Here is a 25,508-nt window from a genome sequence, read left to right as displayed (position 1 = left end):
AGGTGATTATTCAACAGCTTAATTGCTTTGAATTTGAGTCACAATCAGTAAACCACAGTTAATAAAACAACATATAAGGTCTCCGATGCTTTACTTGCTTAATTGTCTGTTGGTTTCATTAGTTGTGACTAACAGAGAATATGTAAAGGTTGAATTGCGTCAACGGACTCTTTCGTGATACCGCTTGAAGCCTTAATTTCGAGTCCTTCGCGTTCCGTTGCGCCTAACAAAAGAACACTTTGTGTTACCAGTTCAAGACCTGCCTGGCGCAAGAATAATTGCGGAGCTGAGTTTATCGCATTGGCCTCGTGTCTCAGCACAATGTTAAAGTCGGCACAATGCTTCGAAGTATCTGCGTAGTCTGGGGAACCGGGCACGGGCCGCGGCATTGGCTAACGGCTTGCTGTACTGGCCGCCCACCTCGGGCGTATAGAAAAAACACCTCCTCGCTTTTGCGCACAGTAATAGTTTGATCTTCCTCCTCCTCGTGATTATTGCAGAAATGGTTTGAATAGTTATTTCCCTTTTCCTTGTGCGAGACGAACCTTTAACTTTGATGCTTTTTTTTTTTTTGTAAATGCCGTCATACTGCTGCTGCTGTATGGGCGGCACGGCCCATTCAGGTAATGTCACCCTTAGGACAATTTCGATATTGTCCTAAAGAAAGAAAGAAAGAAAGAAAGAAAGAAAGAAAGAAAGAAAGAAAGAAAGAAAGAAAGAAAGAAAGAAAGAAAGAAAGAAAGAAAGAAAGAATATGGCAGTTTCCCGTTGATGTATACTATGTTTTTGTAATAATTTCTGTGGTTCCTTTGTATATTTAAGCATTGGTCGTTTTGTTTTCCTGTACCGCCTTTTTCTTGTACGCACCTACGTAATGAGTGAGGGTCAATATTGACCTACGAGGCATGCCAAGAAAAAAAATTAAAAAAAAAGAAAAGGCATGGAGGTAGGCGAAACTGAGGACAGAACGTGCTTGGTTTCACGTCACCGAAGACAAGTTTTCATTTAACAAAGTCGAGTAATTTGTTTTCTAAATTGTAATCAGCGGTGAACTGCAGTGCGGGAGAAGGGAAGAAACTAGAAAGTGGCTGCAAAAGGCGGTTACACACACACGAACGCACACAAAAAGAAGTGTAGAAGAAAAAAAAAATTAGGTCTCACCGAGATTTGAACTCGGATCGCTGGATTCAGAGTCCAGAGTGCTAACCATTACACCATGAGACCGAACCGTTCCGACGCCGGGAATTGAACCCGGGCCTTCTGGGTGAAAGCCAGATATCCTAGCCACTAGACCACGCCGGAGATGGGAACAGGGGAGCGAGCGCTGAAACCGGTTTCTAAATGCGGCCCCCATGTGCCGCTGCTGCCGGCTAGCTTTTGCTGCATTCAACTAGATGGCGTGTTTGTCGTAGCGACAAATGTGGGCGCTACAGTGCACTGTCACGGCCGCTAGATAAAAAGCGCACGGGTGCGCACGTGCGCTTTTTATCCAGCGGCCGTGGCACTGTAGTGGGCGCGAAAGTTCCGCGGCGGCTCCGCTTTTGTGTTCTAAATATGCATTACTGGAAGGCGTGCAGCGTCTGCAGCTTTCTTCACGCTGCATGGAATCTCTCGTAGTAAAGGGGACGCACCCCCTCACTCTCCCAGCCTTCCCCGCGATTTTTGAACGGATTATGGTGAACGCAACAGAACGTTCTACTGTCGCTCCCTGGCCTACCGCATTTGCTGGCATATTGCAGGCTCTGTCTGAGATAAGCTGTGCTGTCGGCTGAATGATGGCTCACGTTAGCTAATTAATACTGGTTCATCGTGCCTGAATATGGATAAATTATGGCTAATGCTTGTTAGTGTTCGCGAAGTGATGGCGTGTTAGCTAGATTGCTATCTGCAGTTATAATGGCAACATTGAATAAAGACTTAATGTGTGTATCGTATTATGTGTCTGAGTCCATATGCTGTCGCATGCACATGGACAACAACCTGAGTTGGTTTCTGCCCGTCTTAATTGGATCGTTTGTGAATTATGAAGCGACAAAGCTACGAAAAAAGAAAAAAAGAAGCACTGTATGTTTTTACTAGTTTAACCACTGTTCCCACCGAACTCTGCTTTTTGCCTTGTGATGGTGAAGGCGGGGGCGGCACCTGAGGGGTAACGGACGGGGGCATTGCCCGCCTAAAATCTTCGCCAGCCCCCCCCCCCCCCCCCGGTCTCCAAAGAGCCAACACTGCCAAAACACAACGCATAAGTTCTCCCTGCTCCCCCGAAGGAACTCGCTTGTTGTGGGTGCCCCCCGCACCCCCCCCCCCCCCCCCCCCAAGTAAAGAAAGACCCTGGCGCCGACCATAGGTTAGGGGTCTTCCCCAAACAAGGGCATAGCCGTGTATGTTTTTACTAATTTAACCACTGTTCCCACCGAAGTCTGCTTTTTGCCTCGTCATGCTGAAGGCGGGGGCGGCGCCTGAGGGGTTTCCTAAAGCCCTGTTACTCGGCTGACCGGCCGCGCGACAGCCTTCGTATCTCGCCAGACTGCATACATGGGCTAGCGGGCGTCAGGGCTGCACGCAACGGCCTTGCGAATCGGCGAAGATAGTCGAAGTCTCGCCTGCAGGGAACCTAGCAACGTGCACGACGCAAACAGGCTGACAAAACGACGGCTTTCGCACATGACAACGGAGTCACTGCCATGGAGGGGAGGGGCCAATGACCCTGCGAGCTCGAAGGCAAAGGACCATTATTCGAAACACGTGAGCCAATTTTGCATGGAATCCATCGAGCACAGAAGAGCGCTAGCGGTCGATCACAGGTTGACATTGGTGGTACTTGTTGGGAACAAGAAGCCGCCAGTGGCGTCAATTCCCACATCTTCCAATGGCGGCCATTTTGATTTTTATAAATAAAATGATTATTTGTGAGGCTTTACGTGCGAAAACCACGACATGGATATCATTTTATTAATATAGGCGTTATTTTTAATTATACAAACTATAATATTATGCTTCTAAATAATATAAAAAGTAAACGAGCACGGGACTCAGCGCCGAGACAGGGTTCTTAACCTAACAGCCCTGGTGCCCTAATACTAAGAACGTAGGTTAGCGATGTTAGTTTTTCAGTGTAATTCGTAGGTGGCCTCTAGCATGTTTCTAGCTAATATGTCATTCCTTTTAAACCATCAATGTTCAAAAGGTACGGAAGGTACTTTTTAGGGGTGTGCGAATATCAAAATTTTCGAATACGAATCGAATGCGAATATCCACCTTCGAATATCGAATCGAATATCAAAAGAAAAATGCCTCCACAGTAACAATATTTTATTTAACATGTAGCTATTTGAAAAAAAAAAAAAAAAAAAAAAACAGCCTGACTGGCAAGACAACATACACTGCTATCTCCAGAACACAATGTCCAGGCTAGCACAATGCACATCACAACACAAGCAAATATCACGGCACAATGAAAGTAATGACTAGATGTTATCATGAAGAAATATGAGTTGCTCCACATAATCAGGCAGCAGGCTCTCCCTTCTAACAAGACAACAACCTCCCCCCCCCCCCCCTGCCACTGAAGAGGCACGCTCGCTTGGAACAGAAGTGGCTGGTATAGGGAGGTACATGGGCAAAGCTTTGCCAGACTGGGGTATCTGAAGGTGCCCACAGTCCGCCACCAGTCACATGGGTCACTGCCTTTCTTCAGAAGTGGTCCCGCATAGTGAACGAGTGGTAGTGCGGCACGTTACGACCGCATAACATTGAAAATGTATGGTTACATGATCGCCAACAGCGCTGCACATCGGAGATGCACCAGCAATAAATCACACGTATTGGGGCGCTCGTCGCAGGCAGATATCGTGCCTCCGTGTGCTTACGATGTTTATCGCTCCTCTCGGCAACGTTTTTAGCTATACGAACGCAGCAGAAATGTGGAAGACGAGTTATTTTATGCATGATAATCGAATCGCATATTCGAATTTTTTGAATATTCGAAGTTATCAAATATTCGAAACTTTTCGAATACACGATTTTCGAATTGAATACGAATATTTCGAATGTACTATTCGACGAATATTCGAAACTTTCGAATATTCGCACACCCCTAGTACTTTTTGAATGTAGCGTATGCTCCCCTAAAGCAACCCGCGGCTTTTTGCCGCTACATGCGTCGTCTTGTCTGGCTTACCGCATGCGCTTGGCGTTTCGGGCACGATCTTGAGGAGCCGTTTGAGCAGCATGACTATTTTTTTCCGCATTCCCCGCTTCGCGACACTTTTGTGGACCAGTGGTGAGTAGTAATGTGTGCACAATTTCAGTGGCACCAGGCCCTAGCGAGTGGGAAGGGGCCTAGGGACACCCCCCCCCCCCCGAAAATCTGATGGAGAGGGGGGGGGTGTCCCTAGGACCAAGAATAAATAATGAAAACAGCTGTTTTTTTCTAAAATAATCAAGGCCTTCAGCAAGCGCCCCCCCCCCCCCCTCTCCGAAAAAGAATTCCTGGCTCCCGGCCTGTGTGGCACATACATATGTTTTGTCCGCGGAACACTTCTTCATTTTTAGTGGTGGTGGTAGCGGTTTGAAGAGAAAAAGGCGCCTAATTTCTGCAGCCCGGTCGGGAGCACGGCGCAGCGTCTAAACAAAGCTCCGTCAACTGGCATCGAACCCACGACCGCTCTGTCCGCAACAACAGATACCGGGCTAGTGGAGCAGTGGTGGGTAGTGGGGCTTGTTGCCCTCTCTCCGCTATTCCCTCCCTCTAACCCTCACATCACTCCTCCTCACCCACGCTTCTCTTTCCCACCCCTTGCTATGCTATACCGTACATGGTTATGCTATGGTTTACCCTCTCCTCCGCCTTTCCCTCCTCCCCACCCTAACATTAGTCTTCCTCACACTCGCTTCCCTTTCCCATCCCCTTGCTAAACTATACAAGGCTATGCCATGCTTTAGCCTCTCCCTTCCTCCTTTCCTCCTTGCTCACTCACATCATTCCTCCTCACCCTCACTTCCTTTCCCACCCCCTTGCATGGCTATGCTATGATGCTAGGAGCTGCTTGGCACACACCCACTTTCTGTGGCGCATGCCCTCCGAGTTTTCTGTCTACGACATCGGCCTTACTACGAGTACTGCGAGCTCAAACATCTCCGCCGTTAAAAGCTAAAGACCTGGTAGATTGTCTGGCCTTTTCTATCACCTTTTCTATCACGTGCCGGCTGTTGTGCCTGAGCCACCAGACAGTCCCGCGCAGCACTTTGGCCAAACATAATCGGGACACCTTCATATGATGTCACGTGTGCGCTCTTCGCTCTCCCTTCCTCTCTCTCTTTAGGCATTGTTCCGCACTGCAGGCTGCCTCCAAAAAACGACTGCCTCCGCGAAAGCTCTTTAGGCCTTGACAAAGAAACAAAAGGAGGAAGTGACGAGAGCTAAAAAGAAGTCTAAATGATCGAGGCCAGAGGGTCATTAGCAGTGGCGAGTCGGCTGTTACTTTTCTTCCGTATTCTCGCGAGTGAAGGAAGGCAAGAAAACCACGAGCGCATGCACTGCTCAAAACGAATACGAAGGGGGAGGCAAGCTCAAGTTGCGCGATTACATATCGACGCAGATGAGCGCGCGCTGGTGATTTGAGGAGGCGCCGTTCTTTTCTTATTATCTCTGTCTTTCTTTTTCTTTTTTTTTCTTTCGTTGGTGGTGTTGCACCCTTTCCCGTCACGGAGAAAAGTTGACATCCGAGAACGAATGACGCCACGACGGTCGCCTAAGCACGAGGCATACAACACGCTTCGAGCGGGTTACGCTTGCATGTCGAATTCGGAGAAGCTTCGTACAGATATACGTGACATCGACGAATGTGAGAAGAAAGGTTTCGCGTGTGCGCCATTAAGTCCAGTTTGTATTACTACCAGACGTTTAATACATCGCGTTATTTCTATTTGTGCTGCTGCGACGTCACTGCTTCAATTTTGGTGCTGTAACATCGCCACCGCGAAAAGCTCGGGCGAGCCGTTTCCTCCAGGCATCAGAACAAAATGAGTGCGGTGCTTGGTTGCGTGGCGGCTGAAGCGACCAAGGTCACGCTGCCATCGGGTCGTGAAATCTCCCGCTGGTTGGACAAAGACGTCCCATAGTATAATTGCGCGAATCCAAGGCTGAATTGCGCGTCAGACGTCCGAAGTTGCGTTGACAGCGGTGCGTGGTGCGTGCACGTGTGTCCCACACGGCGGAGGAACCAGCTGGTCTTCGGAACGTTCGGTCGCTGTTCGAGTAACTGGCCAAATATGAGACACGCTGTGAGGTGATTCGCTTTTGTGTTTACGACTTTCGGTGTCCCTGTGATTCGCGCTTCTTTGCGTGCGTGTGCGAGGACTTTCCAAGCATGCATGGTGAGTGAAGTGAACCCTTTGATATCTGTGTAGACGCGAGCATATCGTATAACGAACTGTTAGTGAAACCAAAAGCACGACGTTCATAGGCGCATCTAACGGGGGGGGCAAGGGGAGCGCGAGCCCCCCCCCCCCCCCCCACTGAGAAAAGTTAGGGGGGCGGAGCCCCCCCCTCTTTCGACAGTGGTCATTGTCGGCTACACACTGGGAAACCATCAACTGTGGCGAAGTTTTACTTCTACACATTAAACCCTTATTTATATAATGAAATTTATCCTGCGCTTCTGCTGTGGAGATCGTCGCCCGTGTCTCACGACCACGCACTGTAGGTTCTCTGCGGTGCGGACCGCCTATGCGACGCTTTCGCGCTTTGCGCTACAGCATTGCAGAGAAGGCTATATACCGCTCTGTCATAATCTTATTCTGCTCTGCCTGGCCTGAAATTTACATAATCGACGACGCAAATACGGGAAGCAGTAAACCTTTTATGGACCGATCAAACGGTCTTCCTGTTTCAGGAAATTCAATTTCTTTCATCGGAAAGGAATAGCATCACCGCTGCTGTATATATATCCAATTTGCTATGAGTCGATGAGTGTGCAGAACTGTTGAGTGTTTTAGTTGGGCCACACTGGGGGAGGTAAAAAATGTTTCCGCTTGAGTTTACCTGCGTCGCCTTGCCAACGTTGTTAGATTAATCTAAAAACGTTGACCTTGCTTATCATATGGTAGCTTGCAGCGATCGCGGCGGCTTGGAACAAGGTGAGGGATAAGGCGGTGGACTCGAGTACATTGGAAAGCCCAGCTTTCAAGCTTGTCCCGCAGCATGATCTACCGGAGCAGGGAAATGGTCAAGGTCCACGGTTTTCTTGACTAATAATTGTTGGGGTTTAACGTCCCAAAACCACGATATGATTATGAGAGACGATGGCTCCGGAAATGCCGACCACCTGGGGTTCTTTAACGTGCACCTAAATCTAAGCACGCGGACCTCACGCATTTTCGCCTCCATCGAAAGTGCAGCGGCCACGGCCGGGATTCGACCCTGCGACCTGGGTTTTCTGGATTAAGGAGACTGAATTGACAGCCGGGCTAGTTGGTTTTGAGTCATCTCGAATTGACTTGTACGGGGCAAAATACGACGGCAAAGAAGCACACATCCGCAGCGCTGTTTATTTCCCTCCCTCCCTCCCTCCCTTCCTCTCTCTCAGCAAGAATGAGTTCCGAGAGTTGTACACGCGCACAAACAGCTCAACATCGTTACACTACAATTGAAAATCTCGCCAATTGCTATAAGTAGCCGCTGCCAATGTGATCGGCGGGCAGCCTTCTTGAATTACATTCAGAATGAGACACTGTCCGGCTATTCAAAAAAAAAATGTTTAGGTTTTGTTCGGCGTAGTAATACGCTGTTTAGTGTGCACACGTAATCTTAACGCCGCGAGGTCTCTTAAGTTTGTGACGTCGCATAACAAGCACGTGATTTTAAGGCACACCGAGAATTTTTGACGAATGGCGATGAACCAATGACCAAAAATAAGCCGTATTGAAATACAACGAAGAAAAAAAAGACCACACAGGACCACCGCTGTTCAGCGCCGGTCCTGTTTGGTCTCTCTTGTCTTCGTTTGCGCTGTTTTCTACTATGAAGTTCGCACGCTCCAAGCAAAGTTACAAGTACAAACACGACAAGTATAAAGAATGTACTACGCCTCTAATACCACAAATTCTTACTTAAAAAGAACTTTTGGTTGACAAGTTAACAATAATAGTAATATAATAATAGTAATAATAATAACGATGCGCTAGAAACACTATTTCGACTAGGAGCAACCAAGACAAAATGTAGAATACGCAAACATGAATATCTACAAGAAAGTGTAGCACTAATTACGGAAAAGAAAAGGTGCAGTCACTGCTACCTACATAAAAAACGAAATTGTTAGTGAGCAGTTTCTAGACATTAACGAATTTTTTTTAATAATACAAATCTATAGTACTGGCGAGGCTGCCATCGACATAATTGTATTCATCCATAAAGTTGTGGGGGTGATGTATAAAAACTGTTGCTTGCAATGCTATCACATGCACGTAGGACTGATTGTACTTTTTCTATAATCTTAATAAACACTGATAACCAAGTTTTACCTCTGCATATAAAAAATCTCTCTCTCTCTCTATATATATATATATATATATATATATATATATATATATGGCGGATGGAGTGAGGCCAGCCCGCCACTCGCGAACAAGTTAGTACGCCACCGACGGCGTTAAATGCGTATGAGGTTTCGCAACGACCGAATCCTCTCGCGGGTACTCGTAACTTGCTATTCATTAAGAGTTGACTTATCGTGCACCATCATACATAGGTCACTGTCAGGAGGATAAGCGCAGCTCCCTTGCCTATAGTAACGCGCTGTTTCAAAGGCATGAAGCGCAGCTCATTGAGATTAACGAGAAACAAAGAACAGAGAGGTTCTTGCACGCTTCACATCTGATCAGGTGTGAGGAAACTTCGACTTCTACGGGATCCTCGTTGTCCAAAAGCTTGATGGGCAAGAATCTTCATAAAAAATCCCTTTAATATGGAGTGGGCAATGACGCCATGCTCAAAACGCACTGTTTATGACTTTTCTTCTCCCCAAACGATAATCGACATGCATATCGCATGTACTTGCATCATTTAACGCTGCGCGCCCAGTTAATTCAGGTCACGAATTACAACCGCGTATTATCCAGTGCAGGGTAGCAAACTGTATACTTATGTGAGTTATGTCAAGGTTAACCTACCCGCCTTTCGCATATCATTTACCCAGCTCTCTCTTTAGCGGTACGCTATACAAAATCTTTGCCAGGAAATCTGCGAGCGCAGAATGTTGAGTAGACGAGATGCCCGCAAGATAGGTGACAACTCTTGCTAGGTTATAACAATAATAATTGTTAGGGTTTAACGTCCCAAAACCCCCGACGTGATCATGAGGGGCACCGTATAGTGCTCCGGAAATTTCGAGCACGTTCTTTAAGGTGCACCTAAATCTAAGTGCACGGGCCTCAAGCATTTTAGTCTCCGCCGAAAATGCGGCAGTCGCGACTGCAGGATTCGATAACTGTTGCTTGGTTACAGCATTAATTCCGAAGAAACTACGTTTTTGTGTGTGTGACATTTCCACTCGCATAACACGCACACGCCCGATGTCGCGAATCGTGTGCGACCTCAAAACCGGGGCATCAATTTATGTATTTATTTATTTATTTGATTTGCATGCACAGGTACACAAGGACAGAGAGAAAAGAGGGAGAGAGCGCTGGCAGTTGCCACCTGGAGGGGCACAACGCCTGCCTACTCTTTCGGGAGGAGATAGGGGAAAGGAGCACGATAGAAGCAAGCACATGTGTCTTTGATACTGCATAAAGGGACAGTAGGGACTTACTCAGTTTCATTCCTATTGGAATGCGGCCATTGCGACAAGGAATCGAACCCGGTACCACGTGCCCTCATCGGCAGCACGTTCGTCATAGCCACTGATTCACCGCGGCAAAGATACGAAGTAGCGCACGTGTACTTTACTGAAACAATCAAAAACAAACAAATGCTGATTAACATTGCAAAAAGATTATTTGCAACTCGCAACCCTGTGGATGCAAACGAGGGTGCATGACAAATCATCAAAGCATGTCACCATTCTCACTGACCACTGATGCTACGAAGACCGCGGGCCCAAAGACTTGGTCCTGGTGTTTTGTACGAGTTCTTCTGTATCGCCCCTTCCATACGATAGCAGTGACTTCTCTTGCATGCCAGTCTAATGAGCTCATTCAGAGGCACTCTAGCCATTTCCTGTGCCGAACGCCGTTTCTCGAGAAAACACCTTCCGGTCAGAGATAAGGCCTGCGTCGCGCGCATATTCTGATATGACTCATAGGAGACATGAGAAAATGAAGAGTCGCACCTATCCTTAGATGGGACACAACAGGCACTGGGAACACATCGCGTGGTCACTTGCTTTGATAGCAACATTGCGTGCCTGTTTGTGGTCTAGATCTTTCGCATGGGTTTGCACGTTTTGCGAAACACGCCTGAGCGCATCGAATTATCGCGCACATGGACTATTTAATGCCACCACGTTGGATGCTTGGAACATTTGACAGTAGGACAGGTAAGTAAACGTATGTACGCAGCATGTGGCTGGTATGCAACATGCGAATATTATTTATTATTTAAACATACTGCCAATCAAAAGAAGGGATTATTTCAGGGAGGGCAGAAATATGCAGTAAAGAAATACACAACTAAGAGTGAATTTATATAGGCGGACTGATTGTTTTCGAAATAGTGTGAAAGCATTACAATGCAGTTTTTCATTAATAGCATGAAACACTAAAGAGTAATATGAGACAAAAACGGATGCTGCGACGGTTTCACAACTCAAACTGAGCATATGTCTAAGGCCTGATAGTAGTTGTGCCATTGGAAATATCATGAATTTGTTTGTTGACCGACCGACCGACCGACTAACAGTTAGGTCGCAGGAAGTGAAACTTGCATGAGGTTTGGAAAGCTGAGGATTGTGACAAGAGTGCCGCACACACCAAGATCGGTGTTGAAGGTCTCCATGCGCTCGGTGACCACCGTTATCGGGTCGCGCACTGCGGTCTCTAAAAAATTCATGTCTTTCGTTATCGTCAGAGGCAGGGAGTGGAAGTGGTGACTCTCCTGAGACTTTATCGGGACATGAACGTAACCATTATATAGGACCCGGGGAGTCGGGACAATATCTCATCGCTGGCGTTGCGACGTAATTTTACACAGAGACCACGTGGGCGCGGCCCGCAACTACGACTTTGTAGTTCCTTAGGACCCCAATAAAGTTTGTCGAATGACTACTGACTTAAAGGTTAGACTACGAAAATGTTCTTCTTGCATTTCCATTTGCATATTAAGGAGATTTATTCTGAGAAGGCTGCGGATACACTGTCGATCCGCGTTTTTTTTTTAATGGTGTATGTTCGATCTTAATAACATAAATGCAAGAACAGTCAACGCTGTGTGCTGCTATAAGCGACTGTATTCGCTGTATCGTAACTGTGGCAACATGCAGGTCTACAGCTAGTCTATGATAAATATCGTAGCTGAAGAATGTATCCAGATAGTTTGGTGCCTGCCGAAATCCCGATGCATCTGATTACGCATCAGAAGTCGAAGGACTCCATAACAATTTTGACCGCCTGGAGCCCTTTAATGTGCACTCGAGTCTAAACGCTCGAGCTTTTTTGCATTTCACCACTATCGCAATGCGGCCACCGCAACGGGATCGAACCTGCCACCTCACCCGCCACGGTGGTCAAGTGGTTAATGTGCTTGACTACTGACCCGAAGGTCGCGCGATCGAATTCTGGCCGCGGTGGCTGCATTTTCGACGGAGGCGAACATTCTTGAGGCCCGCATACTTAGATTTAGCTGCACGTTAGAGAACCCCATGTGGTCAAAATTTCCGGAGCCCTCCACTACTGCGTCTCTTGTAATCATATCATGGTTTTGGGCCGCGCTAAACTCCAAGAATTATTATTATCTGTCCTTTTTTTTTTGGTCAATATTTTGATGGCGTAAGAGAAGCGGGCATGCTAAACTTTCGTCAGAAGTAATCGGGAAAGTAAGGAGTAATTCCCTTGAAATTGATCGCTTGAAGTAATTATTTACATTATTCAGTACAGCGAAAAGTAATTTAATTACTCTAATTCAATTACTGTAATTTCATTACTCCCAAGTCTAGTCTATCACTGGACTATAGCACCCCATCCGTTCGCTCAGCGAACGTGCACTTGAGTGACACCGATTGCAGTGATATCAGCGTGACCTTAATTCCGACGCACTCTGTGATCAGCCAGAATAGAATATGCGCGGCTGCGTTATGTCTTTTGTCTTTTTCGGCTCTTCTCCGAAGCCTACGAGTCACGCGGACAGGTAAGCGGCAGTGGCTTTTTTTACAAAAGCAGTGAAGTTGTATGTTCCTGATTGTTGACCTGACTGGCATGCCACGCACAGGCACCTCGCTCTATATCTAGCTTTTTTGGAAATTTTACAAAATTTTGCAACAGGGGCGTAGCAGAGTTTTATGGGGGAAAAACTCTGCTACGCCCCTGGTATATATATATATATATATATATATATATATATATATGTGTGCGTGCTTGTGTTTGTAATGTATAAATATATATATGGGGGAGGGTGAGTGCATTCCCTTTGTTTAACGCGTTGCGCGCCCGTTATGCACTTTGACGTCACAAGCGACATTCTTTTATCAGCGTGACGCAGCATTCTTCGACTAAAGCATGTGCACTTTTCTAACGAAAGGAAATTCACTCAATATAGACGGCAATTATCGCCTGGGAACAACATAAACATTAAAGAGCGTACATTTGTTTTAGTCTGTGTTATCCTTCATGGCGAAATTGCAGCGATGGCACACAAAAGACACGGACACACTGAAGTCGACAAACAAGCGCTTAGACTACAGACACAGGTACTTCAATGTGTCTGTCTCGTTTGTGCGCGCTGTAATTTCACCACGAAGAGAAAAACCAACTCGCCCAACTTTCAATTATGCACGTGCTGTATATTATCCCTCCTTTAAGAATATTCGAAAATCTCCAATCTCAATAACGAAAATGTATAATAAAGAGTGATTACACCTTGAACATACGCACAGTCTCTTATAGCTCTTTCTACGCCTCTTATAATAAACGCCCCTTCCAAAAGCCCAGTATCGATTAGAATCTCCACGCGTTCCATTGGTGTTATCGCGCTATCGTTGTTGTTTTGTATAAAGTGCGTAATCCTCGGCGAAGAGGGGCTCATGAATGCAGATAACGAACAGAGAGTGATCAGCTGCTTAACAAGCAGGTCGAGGACGCTGTGCCCTCTCGAAGACGTACCTAAATCCGCGTCAATGAGATTACCGGCGAGATAGGCGCCGGCCGTCACAATGTCTGCTTTTCCCATTTATTATATATCGATTGGTGCGAGATCCCGATAATCTCGGTGCCGCCAAGCCGAGTTGAACAGCGGTCGATATTTATCTATCTGCAGCATACCGAAACATTGTACGCACGCAGAGACAGGAACGCCCCTCCCGTCGTGACGTCATCCGCGTGAGAGATACGGGTCGTTTCCTTTGACGAAGCAACGGAAGGTTCATCGATACTGTCTCCCTGTTTTATACGTATAGTCGCGCGGTTCGAATATAACAGAGCGACACGATAACGAGTTCGGTCGCCGTCGCCCTTGTATCGATTGTTACATGCGATTTGCTATAAGTTATTGTTGCGGTCCTGTTAGCGGTACTCGCGCGTCTTTTATCAGCGAGCACTCGTGGCACGCACCCTGTGCCGATCGGAAACGCCGTGCGTGGCTGTGACTTGGCTATTTCGATTTCGTTCTCCGAAAGGTGGTCGACCGAAATCTGTAGCGGGAAAGTTCGTGGTGCGCCGAATACTTACGGTGAGTGGGTATTCGTTTACTGCGGGGTGCCTTTGTGCGAGATCCTCTCGTCCATAATCTTAAATACTGGATCTTTCCAATTTAACACAGGACAGAGAAGTACTTAAGTATGTGTTCTGTAAACTTCTGTGTTGAGTGGACACTTTATTGCATTAAAGAACGTGCGCTAAGTGCGGAGTGCTCTTTTATGTGCCTTTGCATAGTTTTGTGCTTGTTCTCTACTTTGCGACAGCAGCTATGGTATAACGCCTTTAAAGAGCTTCATAATCGTGGCAAGTCAAAACTCACTGAAAAGAGTGCCACATACTCTCCTTTTGCTTAGAGTGTACCATCTCGCCCATTCTTGGACAAGGAGCCCTTAGGCCGGTTATGTGTCGCTGTCGCACGAGAAGTAACGAATCTTTAAATGTAGCAATGTATGCGTGTCGTATGCATCTCTCCTCGTACACATCTTTCACCATCATTCTTTTTTCGGCAATCAGAATGTCACATTGTTTTTGTCCTTGTGACGTCACTCAGACATCTCACACTGCGCGTCTGCCTAATTTGGTGTTCGTGGTTCAGTGTAATTAACTCTTGTGCTCTGCAGAAATACACACAGAGACGTCCTGTGTGTGTGAGTCGGTAGGGCGGGTCTCCCATCGCTCAAGGGGCCAGGAGCTGCTGGGAACATATGGGCCCCGTAACTACGCCTGCGTGCAGCACCGATGTAGTTTGGGCTCAATAAAGGTTGATTCATCATCTGTGTGTGTGTTAAAGACAGAGAGAAAAAAAAAGGTCAAATAAAGAGAAAGAAATATCCAGTTTGCTACCCTACGATGCTGCTCGTTTCATCTACCTTGAAAAGGGTATTTTTCACCTTCTAACCTCTGTAGTCTCAGCTTCATCACTATGGGAACACGTCGGCACTACGAAAGCTCAACGTTACTGAGCGCCTCAACTTGTGTTTCCACGCTGTAGCGACTTACCGTAATATCCCGATCAAGCGTCCCTACCCGAGCAAGCTCCCCCTCCCTTTTTCTGGAGATTTGAAATATCCGCCAATGACCGAGCAAGCGCCCCCCCCCCCCCCCGCCCTCTCCCGCCATTTTCACGGCTTCTTTCAGTGTTTTTATTCGCTTGACGAGGGCTAATAACGACAACGAATGCATGCCTATTCAATAACGCATTTCATTGGAAGCACGCGTGGCTCTTCCGCCGCCATCTTGAATTTTGATCCGTGACCGAGCAAGGGCCCCCCAACCCCTTCAAATCTTTTCGGATTATCTTTCGCCGTAGGGAGGGGGGGGGGGTTGCTCGCTCGGGATTTTACGGTAGACAAATGCTTTAACTTTCTTCAGCTTTCCTGTACCCGTAGCTCGAACAGCCTAAATATTTTGCTGTTGCAATTTAGAGGGGAAGAGAAAGAGAGAGAAAATTGCAGGGGTCCTTAGGTCCTTTCTAAGAGACATCAATGTGAAAGCCTTTTCATGTTCCGTGCGCCTTCACTGAACCCTTACTTAAATCACCATCTTCTTCTTCTTCTCAGTCGACTGTATTGGCTGCAGTGGTCGGTTGGAGGAAACGTTTGTACATACTGAGTATCTTTATAGTTACTTACTATCCATAAAAAAAAGAGGGGGGGTGGGGTCGTTCATGCAGGGTTGTCGTTCGTTCGTAAGAACTGCAATAACGCGTTCGCGACCCTCTGCTGCTGCGACTTAACTATAAATTCGACGTTCTAATGCGAATTATTTCGACAACGGTCTGTTGTCAGTGCGCGCTAACGCATTCGCGAGCGTTCGTCTCTCAACGCAGTGTCGAATGGAGTCGCACCTAGCACGTATGTGTAAATAGAAACACTGAATGAGATTGCAATTGCGACCCGTACTTCGGATAACAGTTCCCGAACGTTCTTTCAAAGCAAAGGTAATAAAACCAATACATTTCTAACTTTGGTGATGACCGAGCAAGCGCCCCCCCCCCCCCCCCCCCGCCCTCTCCCGGCATTTTCACGGCTTCATTCAATGTTTTTATTCGCTTGACGAGGGCTAATAACGACAACGAATGCATGCCTGTTCATTCACTGAATGAGATTGCAATTGCGACCCGTACTTCGGATAACAGTTCCCGAACGTTCTTTCAAAGCAAAGGTAATAAAACCAATACATTTCTAACTTTGGTGATATCGTGCGAGCTGCCATTTCAATGGACATAATTATTGTTAGCCAACGTGTAAGGTGACAGCTAGAAAACAAGGCCACACATGCACAAGGTGGTTAGACGGTAGCTTGAGGCCCCGTATAAAGGTCCAGAGAAGCTTTAAAGAGATGAAGAATCCTTGGAACACGGGGTGTCTCTGTAGCCAACGTTTCGGCAAGTGGTCTTGCCTTCTTAAGGCAGCAACTGAAGAAGACAAATCCTCTCGTCGAAACGTTGGCTGCAGTGACACCCCGTGTTCCAAGGATTTCTCCTTCCTTCAAGATTTCATGTTCCCCTGAACTTCTGCCTTGTTTAGATGAGCTTAGAGAACTCACGTTAAGTAGGTCTCACTGTTGGTCAAATACACGTGGCGTATCCAGGGGTCCCAGTAACTCGAAGGCACTTAACAACAACGACGACGACGAACGGACACATTGCATAAAGGCAAACGTCCGCATACAATAACAGTAGGCGCAATTTCAAGTAACCTTCACTAAAGTTTCCCCTTCACATAGATTCAAACCTGTAGTACGTCGGAGCTTGCAACTGCAGCACATTCTTGGCCTATGGCAAAGCACCACCTGTGCGTTACGCACCACGAAAGCTTAACGAAACTTTGTAAGCGATGTAATCGATGTGTGTGTGTGGCTGCATGTGCTGCTATGCGTTTATCAGTTTATATGTCATAATCATCCTCCAGCACCTGGAGTAGAATGTCAGGCGAATAGCCAGGCTAACATCTCCAGCATCGCATTAAAGTATCTCTCTCTCTCGGATGCGCACAAACTTTTTATACTATTCAAATAAAGGTGGTCACCAGAAATCTCCGGCCAGACAAATCTGAACGAAACCGGTTAACTCGTTCTGCTTCACTGATTCGTAGTTTCCCGCGGAACGGATGCACTGATTGAGCTCGTGGAACTCTCGCGTTTTGCTGTGTTGTGCTGTCTGCAGACGCCCCGCGGCGTTCTCTGTTATGTCTGTTGAAATGCCGTTATCTCATCTCACCTGTGCAGCCCTATGTGTGGAAACTTGCGCGTCTATGTAGGTAATCACCGGCAAGCGTATATCTCGGTAGGCGTAAAAGCTGCCAGTGCACATTTCCCCTGTGTTCGCAAGCATTTCACGGTCAACACCCCTTGAACTTGTGTCTGCTTTCCGGCGGCGGCTTTCCACGCGAAACGCGATCTCATCAGAAATGCTATACTCTTGCGGCACTTGATTGCGGTGCATTTCTAACAAATAGTTCATTACTATAGCCACGAACGTAAGGGTATTTCCTTTCTGTCGTGCGAGGCACGCCACCGGATGATTGCATATCTTCATGCAAATAAAAGTTATTATTGTAATTATTTTACAATTTTGGATCAGGTGATGAGTGCGCTTCTTCTTTTTTTTTCTGGTATCAAAGGTTTGTCATCAGTGGGCGAGGCCCCTCATCGATATTTCACAACGCAGATGTATTTTTAGAGGGGACATGTAAACACTACCGTACCAACTAGCCCGTACCAAATACTCCAACTTTCAATACTACTTGCATGTAAACATGTTCTTGAACCTTCATTTCCATTAAAGCGCGTAATCATTTGTAGTTGTATCCAATTAACTCGATGGTGTTGGCAGGATGACTGCACAATATGGATGTTTTTTTACAGGTATCGCTATAGTCATACCAACACATTGTATTCCATGTAATCTTCTTGGCACTTGACCTCATTGGTGTGACAAGATTCCTTGAACGCTTCTCAGTTTTTTAATCCAACTCCCGTATCGTGAAGATCGAAATGCTAAGCATAAGATTTATCATTTATAACTTAAGTGAGAACTACACGAATGACACGTATACACTCGGCTTCAAAGCATATAGCCCAAATATTTTACAACATTTCAAAGGAACGCGGAATAATAAATCCTGGGTTTTAAGTGCCAAAACCATGATATAATCCCGAAGCACGCCGTACAGTATGGACTGCGGATGAATTTTGACCACCTTGGGGTTCTTTAACGTGCATCTAAACCTAAGCACACATGTGTTCTTGCATTTCGCCCCTATCGGAATGCGGCCGCCGTGTTCCAAAGAACAGGTGCTCATAGACCGCATAACAGTGGAAAGATTCTATACCACTCCAGACCGGTGTCGGAGACGCAATCAGCGAAATATTCAGTTTTTCGTTCGCTCGGAAGGCGAGCTTCCGCTGAGGTGGAAGGCCTATAAAGATAACGCACTTTTCTCTGTCCAGTAAAAGAGCACGCGAAAGCGAATTTCATTGGGAAACAAACAGGTTTACCGGTTTCTCCTCCTCTACTTTTCGCAGTGGGGGCCCGCAGCACCGAAGAACGTTCGGCCCGCATGACCACGGACAGAATAAGAAGATGACGGCCCACCGTCACCCCTAGAAACTGTTTACTTCCTCTCTGCTTGTGCCAGCTATACGGGCATGGAGGGAAGTCAGGAATGCGAGCAGCTGCGACTGTCTCAGCAACAGCATCAGCGCGAGAAGCAAAGACAGCAGCGGCCGGTGCCAGGACCGGATGGCCCGCGATCCTGGCTGGTGGCTGTGGCCTGCGGCTGGAACCTGCTCTGGAGTAGCCTCATTCGGCGCTCCACGGGGGTCATCTACGTGGCCCTGCTGCGCACTTTCGGCACCACACGCGAACAGAGCAGCTGGGTGCTCAGCGTCGGCACAAGCATCGCCTGGCTCATGGGTGAGCCACCCCTTTACGGAGAATGCATAGCTGCTAGTGTGTCCTCTGTGACATACATGTAGCTACATATAGCACGAAAACCCAGCGGGAAAAAAATTCGGCAGATCCCACGCACTGTGGGAATCGATGTAATGCGAAGCAGCCAGCAAAGAGCTGCATACATCGCCTTGTTTGTCTTTGAGCCAAATGAAATGATTCATGCCATGGCATCTAGTTCAACACATATCGCATGTTTGCCATGCACGCATGCATGCACAATCTAGTGTACACCATGCCAATGAAATGCATATTCTGGTATATAAATGCATCACCTGTCGTTTATGTTCATCACGCACTCGTGTCATGCCATACCAATTTTGGTATATATCACGTTAACAAAACGGCCGGAAGCGCACCATGACAGTGGCATGTAAATCATACCGTACATGACATGCGTAACATTATTCGCATGTTAAGACCTCTCATTTATGTTCGTCATACAGTCACATCGCGCAATACCAATTTTGGTGTATATCAAAGGAGCGAAATGGCCGCGAGTGCACCATGAGTAGAGCATGTAAATCATGCCATACATGACATGCATATTATGGTTTTTCATGTTACCACCTGTCACTAATGTTCATCATACAGTCACATCACGCAATACCAGTTTTGGTGTATATCAAGCTATCGAAACGGCCACGAGTGCGCCATGAGCGTGGCATGTAAACCATGTCGTACATTTTATGCATGTCATGATTTTCATGTTAACACCTTTAATTTACGTTCGTCATACAGTCGCGTCGCGCAATGCCAATTTTGGTGTCTATCAAGCCAGCGAAACGGCCACGAATGCATCATGAGCGTGGCAATTAAGTCATGACATACATGACATGCATGTCATGGTTTTCATCTTACCAACTGTTATTCATGTTCTTCATACAGTCACGTCGCGCAATACCAATTTTGGTGTATATATCAATCTATTGAAACGGCCGCTAGCGCATCATGTGCGTGGCATGTAAATCAGGTCGTACATAACTTGCATGTCATGATTTTTATGCTATCACGTCTCACGTTCGTCACACAGTCGTGTCGCGCTATACCAATTTTGGTGTATATCATGCAAGCGAAACAAACGCGAATGCACCATGAGCGTGGCATGTAAATCATGTCATACATGACATGCATATCATTCATGTTACCACGTGTCAGTTATGTTCGTCATACAGAAATGTCTCGTCATAACAGTTTTCGTATGTATCCCTTCATTTAAACGGCCGTGAGCGCCCCGAGACCATGTCATGTAAATCATACTGTACATGACGTGTGCGTCATGATTTGCATGTTAGGACCTGTCATTATGTTCGTCATGAACTCTGTCACGTCGTACCAATTTTGGTATATATGAAATTAACGGAAAGGCCGCAAGAGCCCAAAGGACGTGGAATGTAAATTATGCTGTTCATGACATGCGTGTCATGATTTTCATGATATGATCTGTCATTTATGTTCGTAATAAGGCCATGTTATGACACACCAATTTTGGTATACATCGGATTAACTAAACGGCCAGGAGAGCACAAAGTCGTAGGCGGATAGATAGATAGATAGATAGATAGATAGATAGATAGATAGATAGATAGATAGATAGATAGATAGATAGATAGATAGATAGATAGATAGATAGATAGATAGATAGATAGATAGATAGATAGATAGATAGATAGATAGATAGATAGATAGATAGATAGATAGATAGATAGATAGATAGATAGATACGCTCAAAGTCGCAGAAGTTCGCTAAGAAATGCTTCGCATTTAAAACGTTGGACTCTGTCCTGTCCCAACCTTCCTTTTACCGCGAAGCTCTCGTAGTCTGCCCTGTGCCGTCGTCGTCATCGAAGTAGTAGTAGTAGTAGTAGTAGTAGTAGTAGTAGTAGTAGTAGTAGTAGTAGTAGCAGTAGTAGTAGTAGTAGTAGTAGTAGTAGTAGTAGTAGTAGTAGGCGTCACGCAGGTCACGTGACCAGAGGGGGGACTAAGTAAAGAAATAAATAAAACGAAATGATGACAATGAAGATGATGATATTCATAAAAACATTCCCGAAACTTTGGATCAAAATGTAATGCCTGACGAAAGGGGCGACAGCTTTACTGTCCTACGGTCTTCACGCCGTGGAACTCGCTATTTTTCGTAACGTATTAGCACTGTACTCAGTGTGGTGGTTACCTAAGAAAAAATGTAAGCTCCGCCAACGGAACTACTGCGCACCTGCCCTTCATTTGTGAAAGACAGTCTTGCTAGCCGCTCGAACCGTAAGTACTACTTCTCGGACAATGTAAATGCTACGTAATTATTAGCTAAAGGCCGTCATTACTACCTAAAACATTACGTTTGGCTGAGCAACGATGATGTCACGAAAAAATCCCACAAGAACTTCAAGTTGCATCATAATGCAGACAATCGCGAAACTAACCGTATGAAACACGCGCCCTCGAAAACTAAACAAAACAAAAGATACAAAATTTGGCAGATCCCACGTACCGTGGGAGTCGATGTTATGCGAAGCATGCGGCGGGTAGGGGACTGTGGCGTAACTTTTTTTACTGAGCGGCACGTTACAAAATGACGCTAAAATTTGTATAAATTTTATACGCACAGATATATATGTTGAAGAGCCGCATATGTGTTATATAACCAGTTATTTACGGTTGAGTATGAAACGTGGGTATTACCAACAAGCGGTAAGCTGATATGTAGTGCTTATACGGGTCCCGAGAACGCACGCACGTTTCACGAACCCGTGTACAAGTGTGCAAGAAGTTCTTGACAGTTCTTGAACAAGCGCATCATCACCGTGATAAGTGAGCACCAGCAGCTGGTCATGACTTGTTTAGGATCCGGTCGTGATCGTGGTGACGAGGGCTCCATGTGTAGTGATGTATGCGGTATGGTCGAGCTGTTGGAATTCGTGGATGCCTCGGTCATTTCGTCGACAAATTGTCTGTCGACAGAGCCGGCGACATGTCGGAACCTGAAGCCACCCATCGCGTTGGTGAGGTATAGGCCGTCGAGGCTGGTAGGCCTGGATAGTGCTACGTAGACCAAAATCAGTGGATGGTGTTTGTCGTATTCGTAGACCACCTGGGCGTATGTGGCCTACGTAGCCTAGTCTACAAAGCGGCTGTCAATCAATCTGGCATCATCCTCGGTCAGCATGAGGCCACCGCCCAGCCTCGTAAGAAATGAAGAGGACACTGCGCCGTTCTGTTGGACGAAGTGCACTTTACCGTGCGGTGATGTGGATATCATATGTAACTTTCGTTAATGTATTCCTCCGGGGTCGAGCAATGCTTCAATATAGCTTGCTGAATCATAGGAATACAAACGTAATCGTTATTAGACTGCTATAAAAGCGGAGTCAACACTGGAACTACGGACGTTAATCTGATATGACGCCTCTATCGTGGGAGTAGTAGATATCGTAGGAGTATCATGTGGTGTTTATTGCTTTCTTGTAAAATTAGATAGCCAGCACCACAACCACAATTCACGTTGCACCGATATTACGCCTGCGTAGGCTGTTTTTCCAAACCAGTTTTATAGACCTGGCGTGGCTCAGTGATAGAATACCTGATTGCCACGCAGAATGCTTGGGTTCGATTCCTGCTGGGATCCTAGTTTTCATTATTTCCATTCGTTGAGTCAACGCTGCCGATGTTGGTTTTCCTTGGCGTTTTAGCATTTAAGTAACCAATGTCTGTTCTCGCCGTTCCTGGGCAGACATAAACTGTCAATAACCTGTGGCACATACCCGTACACCGCGGCCCATGGTAATTGGGTATGTACCACACGTGTCTAGTGGAAAGTGTTTGACGACGTGCGCGACAGGATTTTAACGTTATTCATGTCATGACCCGGCAATCGTATTCGTCAAATCCTCTTACCCTCCCATGCAAAGTTTGGTCTACACCAAGTTAAGGAGGCGATCATGAGAGCACCCAGACGTAGGCGGCTAGATAGATAGATAGATAGATAGATAGATAGATAGATAGATAGAAACGCTCAAAGTGCCAGAGGTTCGCTAAGAAATGCTTCGCATTTAAAACTTGGAGGGCGCTTCGCTTCAAGAGTAGAACGTGTTAGCGAAACCGGACCGTGTTCGTATCGCCTTCCAAATCGCTTGTCTGGTTTCGCTTCTCGGTGGAAACCTAAACTGTGCCGCAAGGAAAGCCAAAGTGCGCACGCCCTCCGGCTCCAATGTCCATGGATACGGCGCGAAGAAACACGGCCACGCGGCGGGGCGATGCCGTTTAAAAGCGTGCCCGTGGGCCATTTTCCACCATATCGCGGGTGATAGTCAGGCAGCTGAAGAATCTCCGAGATGTTCGTGCCACCGACGCTAAATGTTGTATATAAACAGCTCGCTGTTAGTATGCCAGAGGATGTATGCATGGGGTGTAAAGGCATCGCGCCATGGAGCGAGGTGTCGCAGGTTCGAAACTCCGGTCGCACTCCAACCGAAAGTTTTTTATTATTTCTTTATTTCCGTCTACCTCGAATTTTCGCTCAAGGACAAAGCTGATTTTTTGCTCACAACCAAAGACGCCGACCCCGACACCGACACCGGAATTTCTGCGAAACGAGCTCTTTCACGCTGTACCGTTAAAATGAGTAAGCGCTATTGGGTGGAGCACTTTCCAAATTCTCTGGGGGAGCGACAGCGATAACAGTGGGTGGTACTGACATTTTGTCTTGAGATGTAACTGACTACTGCGTGTTCTCTGTGACATATTCACTGGCACGAAATCTTAACAAAAAAAAAAGCAGGCAGATCCCACGCATTGTGGGAATCGATGTAATGCGAAGAAGCCAGCAAAGAGCTGCATACATCGCCTTGTATGTCATTGAGCAAAATGCGTGTCATGGTTTTCATGTTAACTCCTATTATTTATGTTCGTCACACAGTAACGTCGCGCAATACCAACTTCGGGGTCGATCAAGCTAGAGAAACGGCCGCCAGCGCCCCATGAGCGTGGCACGCAAGTCATGCTGTACATGGCATACGTGTCATGACTTTCATGTTAACTCGTGTTATTTATGTTCGTCACACAGTCACGTCGCAAGATACCAATTTCGGTGTATATCGAGCTAGCGAAACGGCCGCCAGCGCACCATGAGCGTGGCACGTAAGTCATGCTGTACATGACATGCGTGTCATGAATTTTATATTAACTCGTGTTTTTACGTTCGTCACACAGTCACGTCGCGCAATACCAATCTCAGCATAGATCAAGCTAGCGAAACGGCCGCCAGCGCCCCATGAGCGTGGCGCGTAAGTCATGATGTACATGACATGTGTGTCATGATTTTCATGTTAACTCGTGTTATTTATGTTCGTTACACAGTCACGTCGCAAGATACCAATTTTGGTGAATAAAAGCTAGCGAAACGGCCGCCAGCGCACCATGAGCGTGGCACGTAAGTCATGCTGTACATGACATGCGTGTCATGATTTTCATGTTAAATCGTGTTATTTATGTTCGTCACACAGTCACGTCGCAAGATACCAATTTTGGTGTATATCAATTTAGCGAAACGGCCGCCAGCGCACCATGAGCGTGGCACGTAAATCATGCTGTATATGACATACATATTATGGTTTTTGATGTTACCACCTGTCACTAATGTTCATCATACAGTTACATCACGCAATACCAGTTTTGGTGTATATCAAGCTATCGAAACGGCCGCGAATGCACCATGAGCGTGGCATGTGTCATGACATACATGGCATGCATGTCATTATTTTCATGTTATAACTTGTCATTTATGTTCGTCATACAGTCATGTTACGCCATACCAATTTTGGTGTACATTCGATTACCCAAGCCACCAGGAGGGCACAAAGCCCTAGGCGGCTAGATAGATAGATAGATAGATAGATAGATAGATAGATAGATAGATAGATAGATAGATAGATAGATAGATAGATAGATAGATAGATAGATAGATAGATAGATAGATACGCTCAGTCACAGAAGTTCGCTAGGAAATGCTTCGCATTTAAAAAAAAAACGTTGGGCTTTGTCCTGTCCCGACCTTTGTTCTTTTTTGTTCAGTTAGGTTTTCGCACTAGTGACTGTGTCTCAAAAATTCATCAGAAATTATAAGCCATTCACCAATTAGGTCAACTGTTTTAGATGCGAAGTATCTCTTGCTCGGGGGTATGTAAGGCGGCGTGGTAATCCGCACGCAGCGTTGTCCGCACTCACACTACGCATGCGCGACTCTCCTCCTTCCCTCTCTCCAACAGCTGCGCGTTACTCTCTCCACTTCTCTACCAGCACCTGCTTGCGCTTCTCCTGCGTTCTCGCTTCTGCTCTCATGGCGCATACGCTACTCTCTTCCTCTAGTCTCCTCTCCTTCAAATAGTAGAGCGCTGCGCGCGTTCAGTCCAGCGCTTGCCTCGGTTGGCTCCTCTGAAATGCGGGCTCGACATGCCGAAATTCTCTCCTGCGCAGCGCCGCGATGAGGGCCAGCGCATGCGCGTCCCCTCCCCCTCTCCTCTTCTACGCTGCCCCTCTCTCGCGCGCCTGTCGACGTTCCCCGCGCCGCACGCCCTCAGGCTGGAGGGAAGACACCACGCGAGTAGTGTTCCTCTTCGTGTTCCACGACGCGAGGTCGGTAGCATTCCCAGCGAACGCCAACGGAACGCGATCGTGCAAGTGCTCCGGCTTCGCATCGCCTCATGATCCC

The 25,508-nt window shown here is 46.6% G+C and overlaps 1 protein-coding gene, 2 non-coding genes and 1 pseudogene across 3 annotated transcripts in view; 1 reads left to right on the top strand and 3 right to left on the bottom strand.

Annotated features, from left to right (window-relative positions):
• LOC119391291 (ribosomal protein S6 kinase delta-1-like) overlaps positions 1-2,166 on the bottom strand; it is a 13,230-nt gene extending 11,064 nt beyond the window's left edge. The window contains 1 exon segment of the mRNA XM_037658970.2: positions 2,115-2,166. Within this exon segment, the coding sequence (XP_037514898.2) occupies positions 2,115-2,166 (52 nt within the window).
• Trnaq-cug (transfer RNA glutamine (anticodon CUG)) lies at positions 1,153-1,224 on the bottom strand. The gene has a single exon. It is a non-coding gene; the product is annotated as a tRNA-Gln (tRNA).
• Trnae-uuc (transfer RNA glutamic acid (anticodon UUC)) lies at positions 1,231-1,302 on the bottom strand. Its single transcript has one exon. It is a non-coding gene; the product is annotated as a tRNA-Glu (tRNA).
• A 3,393-nt stretch (positions 2,167-5,559) lies between the features above and the next one.
• The window catches only part of LOC119391290 (uncharacterized), a 34,130-nt pseudogene continuing 14,181 nt past the window's right edge, over positions 5,560-25,508 (top strand).

Source organism: Rhipicephalus sanguineus, chromosome 4 (assembly GCF_013339695.2).
Source record: "Rhipicephalus sanguineus isolate Rsan-2018 chromosome 4, BIME_Rsan_1.4, whole genome shotgun sequence".
In the NCBI taxonomy this organism is placed as follows: Eukaryota; Metazoa; Arthropoda; class Arachnida; order Ixodida; family Ixodidae; genus Rhipicephalus; species Rhipicephalus sanguineus.
Note: the sequence above shows the minus strand (reverse complement) of the source record. Positions and strands in the feature narration are given on the sequence as shown.